Genomic DNA, 17,090 nt, shown 5'->3' on the forward strand with positions numbered 1-17,090 from the left:
GGAGGGGGTCTCCCTCTCTCCCCCCCCGGTCTCCAGCGGGAGGAGGAAGTCGGGGGGGGCACCGCCACAGTATCCACCCACCACCACCCACGCCCTGCCCGGTCCCTGCACCCCCACTGCAGCAGCCCCAGAGGCCATGGGGGTGGGGCCGTGGGGTAGGGGCCTGTTTCTGTTCTTGGGTCTGGCCTTCGGCTGGTCTCCAGGCCCCAGTCAGATGCATAAAGTAGCAAGGGGGGATGGGAGCTGCAGTGGAGACCTGTTATAATCTTAGTTGGAAAACTCTCATCCTTGAACAGCAGCAAATTTCTAACTGCTAGGTGCACCAGTGGTCTGTTGTGCTAAACCTTGGGAAGAATACGCAGGAAAGTTTGGACATTAAAAAAAATCTCATTTTAAATTTGCCCTTATTGTGTTAACTGGTTTCAGGAACACCTGCTTTTTATTCTTTTATATGTGATACCATGCCACTTAAGCTATGACAAGTCACAGTAATAATTAGGGTTGCCACTTCCTGCTTGGGAAATTCCTGGAGACTTGGTGACAGGGCAGCTTGGAGAGAGAGCTCAGCATGAGGAATGTTATTCCATGGAGGCTATTCTCCAAGGCAGCCATTTCCTTCGGACGAAGTGATCGTTATAGTCTGGAGATCAGTTGTAATTCTGGAAGAAGTCTAGGCTCCACCTGGAGGTTGGTAACTCTAGTAGTAGCCGTAGAGCATCCCTGGAAGATGCAGTTTATTGTGTCAGTTTAATTTCCAATGAAGGAAGAACAGGCAGAAAGAGCACTGTCCAAGCTTGCATCTATCAGAATTGGTTATGTTACTTAACACATTCCATGGTTCTTTTAAAAATGGAATCAGTCTACTTTCAGACATGTCATTGTTCAGTTGCCCACGGTGGAGTGAAATTCTAATCACAGCTTTACATTTCCACACATCTTGAGGCATTGCGGGCCCTCTTACAAGGTAGGGAGGGATGATTTTGTTAGGGAAGATGAATTTGTGCAAATGAGTAGAATGGCAAGCAGAACAAAAATGAAGTGGAAAGAATTGAAGCAAGACTAAATGTAGGGGAGGTCAACATAAGAACACAAGAGAAGCCAATGCTGCATCAGGCCATTGGCCCATCCAGTCCAACACTCTGTCACACAATGGCCAAAAATCAGGAGAGCCAACATGTCTGGAGTTACATGGCCAAAAAGTTTGGTATTAGAATAGGAAACAGAGAATAGGTGATATGAGTAGTACAACATGCAACCTGACTAGCCCATCAGAAGAGTTTTGTACAAATGTGAAGGAATCAAAGGCAATAAAGTTATACTACAGAGGAAAAGGCAAGACAGAATATTGTGGGGGAAACTAACAACATGTTTTACATTTAACGATTTCTGATAAAAAACTCAGCATACTGTTTTTAATCACAGCTCTTTTATTCTGGTTTTTTTATTGTACAAAACTATGACCAGTGGTACTACTTTAATTTACAAATGGCCTTTTAGTTAAGTTGTTGACTCAACTGTACAATTATGCATGCGACACACAATTTCCAGTTCTTTCAAATAAATTACTGGTTTTTCTTATCATACTGCAGGCAGCATGATTTAAACAAACAAAAACACACCACAGTGCAATAATGTGACGGTCAATGCTATTTTACATGATATGCAGACATAAAACTTACAGGAATCAGTTTTCCAACATATATTTAAATAAGTGCATTCACATTCATCTTATGTCTTAACTTCTGACTTTTACATATATTGTATGCATTGAACACTGGTCCTGTACAGTTTTAGTACAACAGCCCATTTTCAGTTAAAAAATATGTAACAGTACAAAACTCCAAGCAAAAGTTTTTAAAAAAGGAAGGGGGGAGGATAAAAATACATTTGAGGGAACTGTGTGAAATTCAATAATGTGGAGTTCAAGAATAGTGGAAGGCTATACATTTTAAAAAGTGGTTTCCAAGTTTTAGCCAAAGCATAGAAATTTTAAACTCCTTAAATGTGCTTCTTGGTTCAAGGAAGCTATTTGATTAGGGTAGAAGTAATAATTTCCCCAAGTTTCAGCAGTCGTTGAACTACCTTACTGTCTTTCACTCTTCAGAGTCATTCTTCTCCCCTCATCCCACACACACGTTTGTTCACAATTGATTTTCTTACAGAAAACAAAGTGAAGCCAAAATAATCTGTCTGTGATGTTATGGTTTTATTATGGCTATTTCTGTAGTATCACAAACAAAGCATTGCAGCTTCACTATACAAAAATACACACTCCATAATTTGGAGATCATGTTGGATTCAGCCATTACTAATTACTGGGGGGGGGGGACACCCTACCACATCTTTTTGGAAAGGTTTAACTGATAATATTGGAAATAACAGTTTCCACGGAGGTTGATGAACAGATATGGCACAAGCTTGACAGCATCTTTATATATACACACACCTCCTGTGTGAGCTCCATCAAGGCACTGTTACAATACTCAAGTATCTGATGGCCTACTCTTCAAAGACACCCCAGAACCGAGAGTACAAGTTGAAACACAGTAGTCACTCTTATAAGAGTACAGCAGTTAGGTGTTTTATTTACAACAGGATAAAAAGCACGAAGGAGCAAGAGCCTTGAAAAGCAAAAGGCTACTATCAAGGTAGACAAGACAAACGTATTTAATTCTCATTTTATTTCATTAACTTTGAATTGGCAAGAAGATTTTTCCAAAGGCACAGGAGGGCAGTGAAGTGTTAAAGTATTTGATTCATTGTACAGGTACGCTGTCAGAACGAACCTTTAATAAAAAAGCAAGCATGCTGTACCCTTATAAGGGATCTCTAACAGTTGAATTAAACCAACGTACGGAATACAAGAAACATTATGTATTGCCAGAAGTCTAGTTTCTTCTTCACACACAACATACTTAAATTAACTTGAATTTTAGATAGGTTAATGGTTACATGGCATATTAAAGGCTTATAGTGCATTTATTTTAAATATATAGCCATAAACATGGCAACAACAAGCAGTTATGAGTATTTTCTATTTATGTACAAGGAAGAACAAAAAATAAAAGTGAGAAAGCAAGTGCTTGGTTTTAAATGCGAAGAGTCAGCAGGGAAGCTACCTCCCTCAAAATCCTATGAACTGTACAGTCACAGTTTTATTTTTTAGACATCTATATGTGGAAAACAGTCTACCTGAAAGAATTTAAGATCATATACACATGGCTAAATATCATATATGAAGAAACATTTCATAAACTAGACCCACAATCAATCATATAAAAAGTACTCAGGCAATAAATTCCTTTTTTCTGCTCACATGAGGAATTAATATAAAGGAGCAAAGTAGGAATTCAGGCTTTTAAGAGCTGTGCTTTTCTGTATTTGAAACAGGACTAGATTAGACTGCTGTGATTTAACTGTGACTAAAAAGCTTCCTAAAATAGAAACACCTGAAAGAAGAAAGCAACTGAATACATTTTGGAGCTCCATCTCATACAAGAATTAAGTAAAACATATGAGCAAGCAGGCAGAAAGAGAACACAGTGTGCCTCTACATTTGCAAAGGGGGTCACAGTCTTTTGCAGGAAAGTAAAATGTAACAGTTTTGACCAATGGTTTTTTCAGTATGTACTGCCAATTTTCCAAGTCTTTACAAATCAGTATGAAATTGAAAGACAAATCTGTTCATCTTATAGCTAGCTATCTGTTGGTGCTAATGTTGCCCAAATCTTTTGCTAACTCAATATGCTATCCTCTTTTCCCCCATCAATATATCATCAAGTATGGACAGTATCTCAGCCCCTCTGCAAAGCATCTGGATCATGGCTGCATCGATTGAAATGTACAACCATGTTAAATCTCTGCTTGCATGGCACCTTGGAAACCCCATCATAGCCTGCCATGTTGAAAGTCAGTTGCTTTGTGTATTTACAGATGATCCTTAAAGAGAAAGTTTTGGCAAGACATCTACAAGGCAGTATAAACAGGTAAGATTAGAAGACAGGCTTGAATAGGCAAATATGAATCAAGAAAGACACCTCTAACTACATTATTATTTCTATTGCTATATACTCCACTTTAGGTAAAATGATTTGATTTTAAACTGACCAACTGTACAACATACACATTTTAGTGAGAAGGATTATATACACTATGCAAGTACATGAATAACAAATATGAACTACCTGTTATTCGCCATGCATCAAAAATTAATATATATACCATGTGGACAAACAAGGTAGTAGGAATAGCACTTGGGTTTACACTGATTTGTTTTTTGGAATTTAATTTTTTAAACAATCCAGTTGGATTTCCTAAGATGTGTTTTCAGTTACAGAAGTGTCTATAACAGCAAATCTGTATTTCCGCCTCTTAAGAACAAGCTGGTTTGTTATGACCTCAGACAAGTCAAAGCAATTGTTAGTAACTGGGCATGCAGTGGCAAACTAACTGCCACTGGAAGCCGTTCCTGAAGTTAAGCTGTATATTAAAAGCACAGCAATAAAGAAATAATTACCTTCATATGGCTGACAGTGGCCTGGTAAGCCCCTTGTTCATATTGAATGTATAAAGCTGTTTAAAGTTAGCAAGAGTTTCATGTACTATCCAGAAACTCTTGTCACCCAACAGAGCTTATCCTTGCTCCACCCAAACTGAAGCCACTACATCTATGTCCCTACATTTAATTGTAAACTGTCTCTGAAGAGTCCAGATTTTTTAAAAAAGTTTTAAATTTGTCATGAGGAACTGATGTTTAGAAAGAAGTGGATAAAAGTGCTACTGGGCTCACAAACCTATCAGCAAGCTTTTCCAAACTGTCATTTTGTTGCATCTTCTGAACCAGTTAGTACTACCAACAGAAGTTAATTTTCATAAAGGATAACCACAGCTAAGGAGCAAGTTACTGAAATGTCACAGGATTTCTGAAACGCTGACAGGACTGGTAATCTACTGCCTTTTAATGGCAATGACCAGCTGAAAAAATTATTCTCTCTAAGACTGAATAGCTCAAGTTGACATCACCACACATTTCCTAATGAACCGGCATCACAGTTTCTATTAAACTTAGTGTTGTCAACATCACTGGTGGGGATGTCTTTGAATTACCAATCTGACAGTTTCTGCACTGGTGTATATCACTGTAGCATACAACATACTGCAATATGCAAGGCAGGTATCCGGCATTTGACAGTCACAAAGAGTAAATTACTGGCACATATGTATTGTCCATGTTATCTGGCTAGGACGGAATATTAACAGATGTTGCTCCATGTGAGCACAACTGTTTAAAACAAAGGCCTAAATCTTACTCTCTGGTCTTTTCTCTTTTGGATAATATTGCATAATTTGAAGTCAATCCAAGCTTAAAATATGGTCCCAGAAGAGTATAATCATTCCCATCCTATGTATTCTTCTACCCAGGCATTCTATTTAAACCAGTAATTAATGATAAGCTGCAGGAGAATCATGAGCAAAATGAAGACATAATGCTTGAACTGAAAAAAATTATCTTGAGTTGGTGAGCTTGAAGTCATTCGGGTTCGCAGAGCCGTGATGTCCCTATAAAACATTAAGAGAGTAAGGTAAGTTCACAATGTACCAGTTCTGAGGTTAGCATAGAAACAAAAAAATCCAGACACTAAATTAGGTCAGCTCTCAAGCCTCAGAAGCCCAGCCTCAAAGACTAGGCATGGCTTTCAGGACCTCAGGGCTGATTGATCAAGTAGCTTCAGCCTGCCTCTGAAGGCTGTTTCAAGAGCCAGATGATCCAGCAGCTACAGCCCAGCCAGCAGGCTGCTGGTGCCTGGAAGGGCCAGAAGGAGGCATTGGGGCTCCTGGCACCCAAAGTTTTGTTGAGCCCTGTATAAAAGTGATTGCAAGGAAGCTATTTTTTCAGTCCAGCTTTAGTAATTAGGAAAGTTGCATCACTGTGACTCCGCTCCAGCTTCCAAGTGACACTCTTGAGGTACTTAATGTTACCACACTGCCTGCATCCCACCCCTTCATGTTGGTGCCTGAGACCTTTCAGGTTTGACTTCAATTCAAATGAAAACACATCTGACCACCCCAGAACAAAAGGTACAGACTGAAGGGAAGAAGCAGAACTAGACTGGTCACAATCACGCTGTCTGGAGGTAAAAAGGCCAGCTTTGGGCAATCCTGAAAAGAAAAGGAGTCTCTAGAAATGGCATTCATTAATCAAAGACCCCCCAAACTCACCTTTTGCCACAAGTGACTATTTCTATTACAGTGTTCAGTTACCCTCACAGAAGATCTATACCCATATTTATGTCAGCTACTTCCGCTTCATTTTCTCCCTTTACAGACAGGGACTTGTTAGATATGTCCCAATCTGAACATGGCAGCCCTGCCGCTGTCAGGAAGCATGAAGGTTGAGAGGAGACAGGGCACTGTGCTGTGGATAAGGGGAATGTGCCCTCAGAAAGGACCTCTTCCCCAGCTGGTAAAAGGGTATCCTTTTGCACCAAGGAACCATCCCTTGGCGGGAGGGGGGGCTCTTGGTAGTTGGTGATTTGATCCTTAGGGAGGTAGACAGCTGGGTGGCGAACCCGCATACTGTTCGTATGGTGACTTGCCTGCCTGGTGCAAAGGCAGTGGACATTACACATGTTCTAGATAGGCTGGTAGATAGTGCTGGGGAGAAGCCAGTGGTCGTGGTACATGTGGGCACCAGCAATGTGGGGAAATGCAGTCAAGAGGTCCTGGAGGAAAAATTTAGGCTGCTAGGCAGGAAACTCAAGGCCAGAACCTCCAAGGCAGCCTTCTCAGAAGTGCTACCTGTTCCACGCGCAGGGCCGGAGAGACAGGCACAGATCAGGAATCTCAATGCGTGGATGAGACAATGGTGTAGGGGGAAAGGGTTCAAGTTTGTTAGGCACTGGGATTCTTTTTGGAACAAGAGGGAGCTGTACAAAAGAGAAGGTCTCTGCTTGTCCCAAGAAGGAACCAAGCTGCTGGCACTAAAAATAAAAAAGGTGGCAGAGCAGTTTTTAAACTGAATATTGGGGGAAAGCTGACAGGTGATTAAAAGTCCCTGGTTCAGGATGGCTCATCTCAAAGAGATGAAGGGGTAGCTGTTACTTTTCTACAAGGAAATGGATTAGAATTGTCCACTGAGACTGTGGCTAACGATATGGACTGCCTGGCAAGGTCTCGAGGCAGCAAGAGGAAGGTTGCAGGCTTAACATATATATGAAATTATAGGTGTTCATATACAAATGCTATAAGTGTCCGAGGTAAAATTGGGGAGTTGGAATACTTGGTGTGTGTGTGGGGGGGGGTGTTGTTGAGTTCATCATTTGTACAAATAGAGAATTGGCCAAAAAGACTCACACAACCATTTTTAACTTTAAAAGGGGTAATTTCTCTGATATGAGGGGACACGTGGGGAGGAAACTGAAAGGAAAAGTAGAAAGGGTCAAAACAATTGGGGAAGCTTGGGATCTATTTAAAACTACGATCCTAGAAGCTCAAAAAATATATATTCCGCAGGTTAGGAAAGGCACAAACAGGTATAGGAAAAAGCCTGCATGGTTAACAAACAGAGTAATGGAGGCTGTAAAAAGTAAAAAGAATTCCTTTAAGCAGTGGAAAGCTAGTCACAGTGAGGCTGATAAAACGGAACACAGGCTATGGCAAATAAAATGCAAGTCTGAGGTCAGGCAGGCAAAAAGGGAATATGAGGAGCATATAGCAAAAAACGTAAAAACCAACAATAAAACTTTCTTCAAATACATTAGAAACAGGAAACCAGCCAGGGAGGCAGTGGGGCCCTTGGACGACCAAGGGGTAAAAGGAGTATTGAAGGATGATAGGGAAATGGCTGAGAAGCTAAATGCATTTTTTGCCTCCGTCTTCACTGTGGAAGATGAGAAGTGCTTGCCCACTCCAGAACCACTGATTTCAGGAGGGGTGTTGGAAGACCTGAGTCAGATTGAGGTGATGAGAGAGGAGGTCCTAAAACTGATAGACAACTTAAAAACTGAAAAATCACCAGGCCCAGATGGCATACATCCGAGAGTTCTGAAAGAACTCAAATGTGAACTTGTAGATCTCCTGACAAAGATATGTAATCTTTCCTTAAAATCTGCCTCCATTCCTGAGGATTGGAAGGTAGCTAATGTCACTCCCATCTTTAAAAAGGGTTCCAGAGGAGATCCGGGAAATTACAGGCCAGTCAGTCTGACGTCGATTCCGGGTAAATTGGTGGAAACCATTATTAAGGAAAGAATTAGTAGGCACATAGATGAACAAAACCTATTGAGGCAGACTCAGCACGGTTTCTGTAAGGGAAGATCTTGTCTCACTAACCTGTTAGTGTTCTTTGAGGGGGTGAACAAACATGTGGACAAGGGGGATCCAATAGATATTATTTACCTTGACTTCCAGAAAGCTTTTGATAAAGTTCCTCATCAAAGGCTCCTAAGTAAGCTCAAAAATCATGGGATAGAAGGACAAGTCCTTTTATGGATCAAAAACTGGCTAGTTCATAGAAAACAGAGAGTGAGTGTAGGTGGGCAATTTTCTCAGTGGAGGGTGGTAAGCAGTGGGGTACCGCAGGGATCAGTACTTGGTCCACTGCTTTTTAACTTGTTCATTAATGATTTGGAGATGGGAGTAAGCAGTGAAGTGGCTAAATTTGCGGATGATACAAAGTTGTTCAGGGTGGTGAAAACCAGTGAGGATTGTGAGGCACTCCAAGGGGATCTGTCAAGGATGGGCGAGTGGGCGTCAACATGGCAAATGGGGTTCAATGTGGCCAAGTGCAAGGTGATGCACATTGGAGCCACAAATCCTAAATATAAATGCACATTGATGGGGTCTGAACTGGCAGAGACTGATCAAGAGAGAGATCTTGGAGTTGTAGTAGATAACTCACTGAAAATGTCAAGACAGTGTGTGACTGCAATAAAAAAGGCCAATGCTATGCTGGGGATTATTAGGAAGGGTATTGAAAACAGATCAGCCAATATCATAATGCCCCTATATAAATCAATGGTGAGACCTCATTTGGAATACTGTGTGCAGTTCTGGGCACCACACCTTAAAAAGGATATTATAGCTTTGGAAAAAGTGCAGAAAAGGGCAACTCAAAAGATAAAAGGGTTGGAACACTTTCCCTATGAGGAAAGGTTAAAGCACTTAGGGCTCTTTAGCTTGGAGAAACGACGACTGAGGGGTGACATGATTGAGGTTTATAAGATTATGCATGGGTTAGAGCAGGTAGAGAAAGAAGTACTTTTCTCCCTTTCTCACAATATGAGAACTTGTGGGCACTCAATGAAATTGTTGAGCAGTTGGGTTAGAACAGATAAAAGAAAGTACTTCTTCACCCAAAGAGTGGTTAACACATGGAATTCACTGCCACAGGAGATGGTGGCGGCTACAAGCATGGACAGTTTCAAGAGGGAATTAGATAAACACAAGAAGTGGCGACCCGTGATACTCGTGGGGGGGGGAGCTCCATGCAGAAGAGGAAGCCGCCGCAGGTAAGCCTTCTCCCCTGTCCGCCTGGTCCTGATGTTGAGGCCCGTGCGGCTCCGAGCTGCCGAGCCTGCCAAACTTCCCCCACCCCCCACGGCAATGGTAGCAAGGCCCACATGGCTCTGAGCCGCCAGGCCCGCCAAACCTCCCCTGCTCTCAGGGCAACAGCGGTGAGGCCTGAGTTCGGCCCGCCAAGCCTTCTCCCTCTCCTAGCAGCGGTCGCGAGGCCTAATCGGCCTGCCAAGCTTTCTCCCCCCCCCAGCGACGGCAGCTGTGGCGGCAACGACTGAGCAGCTCACAGCCATCGGCCTGCCAAGCGGCGGTGGCAAGGCAGTACTCAGAGCGTTTCCTGTGCATGCACAGGGAACACTCTTTTACTTTTGGGGGGATTTAAGTATCTCCCCTATAGTTTTTTATAGATTCCAGATTTTTCTGCACATCTAGGGACTGCCCCAAATGTGCAGAACAATCTCTTTGCCCCCTAGGTGCCCCCGATGTGCGGATTTAGATATCCACACATAGGGGGCGCCTTGGCTATTAGTATATAGACAAGTGGAGACCTGCAAGAAACTTGCGGGATGGTTATCTTATTCATCACACCTTTGCTTCCTCTCCTCATCCCCTACCTCTCTCACACTATTTCTTCCCTCTGCCCCCCTTTTCTTATTCTCTATTACTCCTCCATGCATGTGACTTCCTCTCTCTTTCTGACCTGTCATCTTTCTCTTTGTTTTTCTGCCTCCCCACTTCATCACTTGGCAACCCTAGACTACTGACAGGCCTACAGTTGCCAACCTCCAAATCCCTTACATGCCTCTTTGAGAAACTGACACCTCCTTTAAATATATGTTGGACTATGTGGACATTTTTACAATATTGTATAAGTGAGAATGTTGGACAAATTGTTGCAATTTTGTAAAACCTCCAAACGGGACCTGGAGACCCCCCCAGAATTACAACTGGACTCTGGACAGCAGAGGTCTGTCTCCCTGCAGAAAATGGCTGCTTTGGAGGGTGGACTCTATGGCATTATACCCAGCTGAGGCCTCTCCCTTCCCAAACCCAGCCCTCCTTAGAGTCCACCAGAAAATCTCTAGAAATCCCCCAGCCTGGCACTGGCAACTCTTGTGAGGCCTGGCCCCAAGGCTCCCTCCCTCCCTGAAAGGCCGAAATAGGCCTGGAAAGGGCCCTTCCCTCACCCTTTTACTGACGAAGCCAGTTAGAAACACCCCCCCCAACATTCTAATCTCTTACCGTTGATGCCTGAAGCAGATCCCTGCAGGGGCCATTTCCAAAGGTTTGGGGGGGAACTTAGCCATCCCTGAAGGGATTTTTTTAGTTTTTGGATTTTTCTACAAACCCAGGAAGTCTACTGACTATGTAGGAAAAGCTGTTGGGGGAGAGTGAGCCCCCTTTTGGTGGAAATAAGTATCCACACAGCCACCCAAGCAGCAATGAATGGAAGATGCTGAGGACTGGGAAGGTGACACTAAAATGTTTGTACTCCAATGAAATAATAGTGTGCACACAGAACTGTAGTTCTGATGGATTTTGTAAGCTGCCTTGATGGCATATATAGTGAAAAGGTAGGAGACAAAAATCTCTTAAGAAACAGATTTCCCCACAGAAGTTACATAATCTCTCTTTCAAACTGCTAGAAACTCCACTACAGTGAAAATAAAAAATGCCAGTTATCCAAAGATTATGCAATGTGGGACATGCATGCCTGTCATACTGTTCACTTACCATAGATTAAGAACCTGGAGTGCATAACAGATGAGAATACACACACACATATATACATATGTATGTATGTATATATGTATTCTGCTAGTAAAATGTTCCTTTGCTTTTAAACAAGCACAGAAAGGGATAAAGAGAAGAATCATATCAATCCAGGACATACAGTAAAACTTCTGAAACAGGAACCCTAAGAAATCAACAGTTTATTCTTCTCACTGGGCTGCAGCACTATTGATAAAAAGAAGCATGAAGACACAATGCAGCCCTGGCTCAATCTCCAAATGCAACATGAAAGAGCGGGTGATTCTGCATGCTACTTAGCAAGTGCTCATGTCTCAGCGAGAAGGCATTCACACTTCGATGACTTAAGGGAACAATTTGGTATAAAATATTTAGTCCCCAACCCCAAATAAGCAGGAAGTGGTTTAAATTCAACAGGGCACCTTTTTTAAAAAAAGAAAATCAGATATGAGAGTCCTACTACCTTCTAATTTCTTCCTGAGTCTCCCGTATAGATTCAATGGCACTTTGCAGTTCTCCAAGGTCTACCATTTTCTTCCGGATTCTTGTACTGTGCTTCAGTTGTGCTTTGAAAGTAATTCAGAGTATATAAAGTAAGTTTTAAAAACCAGTATGTTGATTCATTAAAAATCACAGTAATGTCTGTATTTTCTGTTACAGGTCAAGACAGTGTAAAATAAATTTGTTATATTACAATATCAGTCTAAGGTAGAAGAAAATAAATACATCAGTGTTAAGTATTCACATTACTATTAAACATACCCAAGAAAGCAAATATAGCACTACATACCTTCACTTCCAGAGGAGTCCTGATTATCAGGTTCTGGTGAAGAGAAGCCACACTCTCCCTTCTTTGACGTAGCAGACCTCTTAATTTTCGCAACACTAACCTGAAATTCATAATACTTATCTCACTTCTGAGCTCAGAAGATTATTTACTTACTTCATTTATACCCTACCACTCTTCCCAGTGGGGCTCCCAAGGTGGCTTACATTGTCATCCCCCATGTTGTATACGCACAACAACTCTGTGAAGCAAGTAAGGCTGAGAGTGTGTGACTGGCCCGAGGTAACTCAGCAAGCGTCCACAGCAGAGTGGGAATTTGATACTGAGTCTCCCAGATCTTAGCTTGACAGTCTAACCACTACACCACACTAGCTGTGGTAGAACAGTTGCTTGTCAGATACACAATGCAATACCCTTTCCTCTTTGAAGTACCAGCGAGTCAAGTGAATTGACATCCCAAGACTACAAGAAGTTACTTTGAGGGATTAAGAACAAAACTGTGATATACACTCAGATTTTTTAAAGAGGAATTAAGCTGATTCTGTTTCATGATATACCTTCCCTGTTTGTCATCTAAGGGAAAGCTGCAATTAACAATGCACTATTTCCAAGGTAACAGACTAAAAGCTTTTTTTTTAAAAATCAAATTGTGAAGGAAATTTGCATTCTTCCAGCTTCCTATTGTACTGTATTTGATCAAAATTTCACCAGAACATACCATTGGTGTCCGATGTCTAACTTTTGTCTGAATGGCACCGTCTTTTTCGAACTGTATCATATCGTTGAGTGGATCCCATGGTCTTGTACTGTGGGTATAGGATGGATACAGTAAAAAAAACTATTCCAAGAGAAAATGGGAGATTTCGTTACCCACTTCAAAGTGAAGGACATGGGCATCTCATATGAAAGGCACTCATGCTGATCAATTGTTCCCATGTGTCTCAACTTGATTTGGATGAAAATAGCTTCAATAATGATAAAGTGTTTTTCAAGAAGTATCAAATGTATCTTGAGAATGTAGGAGAATATGTAATATATGTTCTTCAGGAACTGAGAAGCCAATCAAAGAGAAGCTTACAAAAAAACCCAGCCAGCTACGTTAATTTTTTTTACTAAACTGAGATTAAGAGAGGCAAGATTGAAATTAAAATCACATTATAGCTCATGCTTCTTTATGTGTAAGCGCTCACTGTGCACACACATGTACAAATGTGTAAATAAATGCATCACTCCTCATCTCTAGTCACTGGACAAAGCCTGTAGGAAGCCTGACTCACTTCAGTGGGCACAGGTTGAGGCTTGCTGATCTCAGATTGAACCATGGCATGCTGGGAACAACAATAATGGAAGCATTCTAGTGAAAAGCCAAAATACAGCAGCTGGTCAAATGTCTCACATTTTCATTTCTGTTGGTCTTAATAAAAGGCATTGCATGTCTTTTGTTTTTGTTTTGGATCAACATTAGTAATTGCAACTTCTTTCTACTTGGAGATTACCTAATGGAGGAATTCATAATAGGAGTTTACCAGCCAGGGAAAAACAAACCTGGAAAAGCAATTTTGCTTATAGATTTTCCTCACAATGCAACGCACTATATGCCCAAATTTGGCTTCTATCGACTTTCTACCTTATATACCAAGTAGAATAAATTCCCACCATTGTTAATACAAGTACTACTATGATCTTCCACTGCTCTCAGCTTTTAAAGAGATCAAAGTGTCCTGACTAGAGTTAGACACACATTTGACAAACTGCTCATTTTTGTATTTTTTAATGGGCTACTTCCATTTTTTGTTTCTTTTCCCCAGAATGCTAGGTGTGCAATCTGATACCAGCTTGCCACTTGCAGTGCCCATTTTATTTATTATTACTTTATTTACAAATTTATACCTAGCCTTTCTGCCCTTATCAGAACCACCAAGGCACAGATTAAAAGCATACATAATAGAGAAACATCTTAAAAACAATCAGAAGGAAATCAAAACATATTCAAATAAAACCAAGTTAAAAGACACATACAAGGTAATAAAATACACATACATAAAAACAACAATTAAAAACAGGGTAGTATGGAGGGATCATGGAGGGAATGCCAGACGAAACAAAAAGTCTTCTGGTGGAGGATGGCAGCAGAATGAAACAGGTGAATAACTCTGAAGAGAGAGTTCTAGAGTTTTGGTGCCACAACTGAGAAGGCCCTCTCCTAGGTTTCAACCCGCCTGATCTCTGAAGGCTAGGGCACCCAAAGCAGGGCCTTGGAAGAAGACTGCAGTGGTCAGATAGTTCATAAGGGAGTAGGTGGTCATTCAGGTATGTGACTCCCAAGCCATGTAGGGCTTTAAAGCTCAACACCTTGAACTGTGCCCAGAAACAGATTGGGAATCAAGGTACATGGGTCAAGGCTAGAGTGGTATGATCCCTATGATCCATTCCAGTCAACAACCTGGCTGCAGCATTCTGTACCAAATGAAGTTTTGGAATACTTTTCAAGGGCAGCACAAGCACAATATCATAATGCCCCTATATAAATCAATGATGCGACCTCATTTGGAATACTGTGTGCAGTTCTGGTCACCACACCTTAAAAAGGATATTATAGCTTTGGAAAAAGTGCAGAAAAGGGCAACTAGAATGATAAAAGGGTTGGAACACTTTCCCTATGAGGAAAGGTTAAAGCACTTAGGGCTCTTTAGCTTGGAGAAAAGACGACTGAGGGGTGACATGATCGAGGTTTATAAGATTATGCATGGGAAAGAGCAGGTAAAGAAAGAGGTACTTTTCTCCCTTTCTCACAATACAAGAACTCGTGGGCACTCCATGAAACTGCAGAGCGGTCGGGTTAGAACGGATAAAAGGAAGTACTTCTTCACCCAAAGAGTGATTAACACATGGAATTCACTGCCACAGGAAGTGGTGGGAGCTACAAGCATGGACGGCTTCAAAAGGGAATTAGATAAGCATATGGAGCAGAGGTCCATCAGTGGCTATTAGCCACAAGGTATAGCTAGGGGCTCTGGGGCAAGTGATGCTCTGTCTTCTTGGTGCTTGGGGGGGGGGTCAACAGTGGGAGGGCTTCTAATGTCCTGGCCCCACTGCTGGACCTCCTGATGGCACTGGTATTTCTGGCCACTGTGTGACACAGAGTGTTGGACTGGATGGGCCTTTGGCCTGATCCAACATTGGCGTCTCTTATGTTCTTATAACAGAGTGAATCACAGTAATCTAATCTGGATGTAACCAGGGTGTGCACAGCAGTGGCCAGATCTTTTCTGTCCAAGAAAGGCCGCAGCTGGCTAAGCAGTCAAAGCTGGTAAAAGACACCGCTTACTTATCCAGCAGTAGGCCTGGGTCCAAGAGCACTGCCAAACTACAGGCCTGTGCCTTCAAGGGGAGTGCATCTCCATCCAGAATGGGTGACAAATTAAATCTTGAGTCAGACCTTCAGATCACCAGCATCACTTCCATCTTGTCAGGATTAGGCATTTAAACCAGCTAAGCATCCTACAGACACACTACAGAATGCACAAAGAAACACCATGGCCTGAAAGCTGTGGTCCCCTCCCGTTCATCCAGCCTGATGAAGTGTTCTGGAAAACTTGAAAGCTTGTATACTGTTTTGTGTTATTTTAGTTGGTTTTCGTAAAAGGTATGATTTGGCTTTTGTTCTTGTATTTTGCTTTGGATTAATGCTGTTATTTGCAACTCTTTTCTACTTTTTCAAATGTAGCAGTGTGGGAAAATCTCAAGCCCTCACTGTTTCCTGGGATGTGCAATTTGTATCTGTCCCACTGACTCTTGCAATCACTAGTGTTTACAATGCAGTTAAAGAGAGCTTCAGCGCAGGCTGAGCAAAGGAACTTTATAGAACTCACAAGCTGCCTTATACTGAATCAGGAGATAAAAAATAAGGCCACAGCCGATGGTGCAAAATAAGGTTAAAATATTTTTATTACTCAGTTAAAATCCCGAAAATTCCCTATGCATTTTGCCAACAGGCTTTGTCAGTGGAATCCGTAATACATAATATGCAATTACATTACTGAGTTTACATAAATAATGGTTATTGGTTACATCTCTTCTTATATATATAAGAGTTTTCATGTCCCTCTTGCCTCAACGTTCCACATGCTCCCACAGCCTTTGGCCCCCTCAGCTGCCACTATGACGGTCTGCCAATCCCCTGGCTGCATTGGCTGGCTGCGTCCCCTGAGTCCCGCCCACAGAACCGGCAGCCACTGTGTCAGCCTCAGTGTGGTGGAAGCCGACAGACAGGACGTATGCTCTGGTGGGCAGAGGGTAAGGAGCCCAACTGGGAGAAAGGGGGGAGCAGAGTGAGACGGCAGAAAACTGGGACCAGAGTGGAATAAAAAGGAAAGAAAGCTGGGGCTGGGGTGGAATTCAAAGGACAGAAACATGGGACCACAGAGGAAAAAAGGCATGCTGGCCGAGGCTGCGATCCTACGCACACTTCCTCGCCAGCCACTCACCAGCACTTGCTTGCAAGTCAACGCAGGCAGGACCCCGCTGTTAAGTCCTCCTGCCAAGCACATGGAGCTCTCCCCCCCCCCCGCCCCCACCATGAAATGTTTTGCCATTCCCAGTGCCACGCAGACAAGCAGGGCCATCGCCCCTCTCCTCTCGGATCCCAACCCAGTCCCCCCTCCCCCCTTCATTGGGAGACGTCCTTTCATGGGACGGAGATGAAGCTACACAACTCCTGGCAAATCCTCGCTCCCTCCTTCAACAGGCTGCTTACAGGGGAAAGAGAAAGCGAAGCCGAGCTGGGAGGCCCCTTTCATCGGCCAAGCTTTCTGCCTCTCCCTCCCCGCCCAGCTGGAGCGGAGTCTCGCAGCCACCCCCCCCCCATGAGCAGCGGTTGCAGACAACTCGTTTGGCTGTAGATGCGAGGAGGGGGCGCAATATTTCCTTATCATGTGCAAGAAGGAGGCTGTGAGGGACAAAGGGCAGAATCAATTCAGGGTGCTGGAAACTTTCAGATGCCAAAGTCATGGTTAAAGTCGCAGGGCACAGACAG

General features: G+C 42.7%; 1 protein-coding gene across 4 annotated transcripts in view; it reads right to left on the minus strand.

The window, feature by feature from the left end:
* Window positions 1–1,425: 1,425 nt before the first annotated feature.
* Window positions 1,426–17,090, minus strand: part of OSBPL8 (oxysterol binding protein like 8) — a 126,111-nt gene continuing 110,446 nt past the window's right edge. For all 4 annotated transcript variants that reach the window (XM_015406674.1, XM_015406673.1, XM_015406676.1 and 1 more), the window contains 4 exons: window positions 12,774–12,861; window positions 12,059–12,158; window positions 11,732–11,834; window positions 1,426–5,559 (listed from right to left, as the gene is read on the minus strand). In XM_015406674.1, the coding sequence (XP_015262160.1) occupies window positions 5,427–5,559; window positions 11,732–11,834; window positions 12,059–12,158; window positions 12,774–12,861 (424 nt within the window). In that variant the 3' untranslated portion in view covers window positions 1,426–5,426. The remainder of the gene's footprint in view (window positions 5,560–11,731; window positions 11,835–12,058; window positions 12,159–12,773; window positions 12,862–17,090) is intronic.

This window comes from Gekko japonicus, unplaced genomic scaffold (genome assembly GCF_001447785.1).
Source record: "Gekko japonicus isolate JY-2015 unplaced genomic scaffold, Gekko_japonicus_V1.1 scaffold188, whole genome shotgun sequence".
NCBI lineage: Eukaryota > Metazoa > Chordata > Lepidosauria > Squamata > Gekkonidae > Gekko > Gekko japonicus.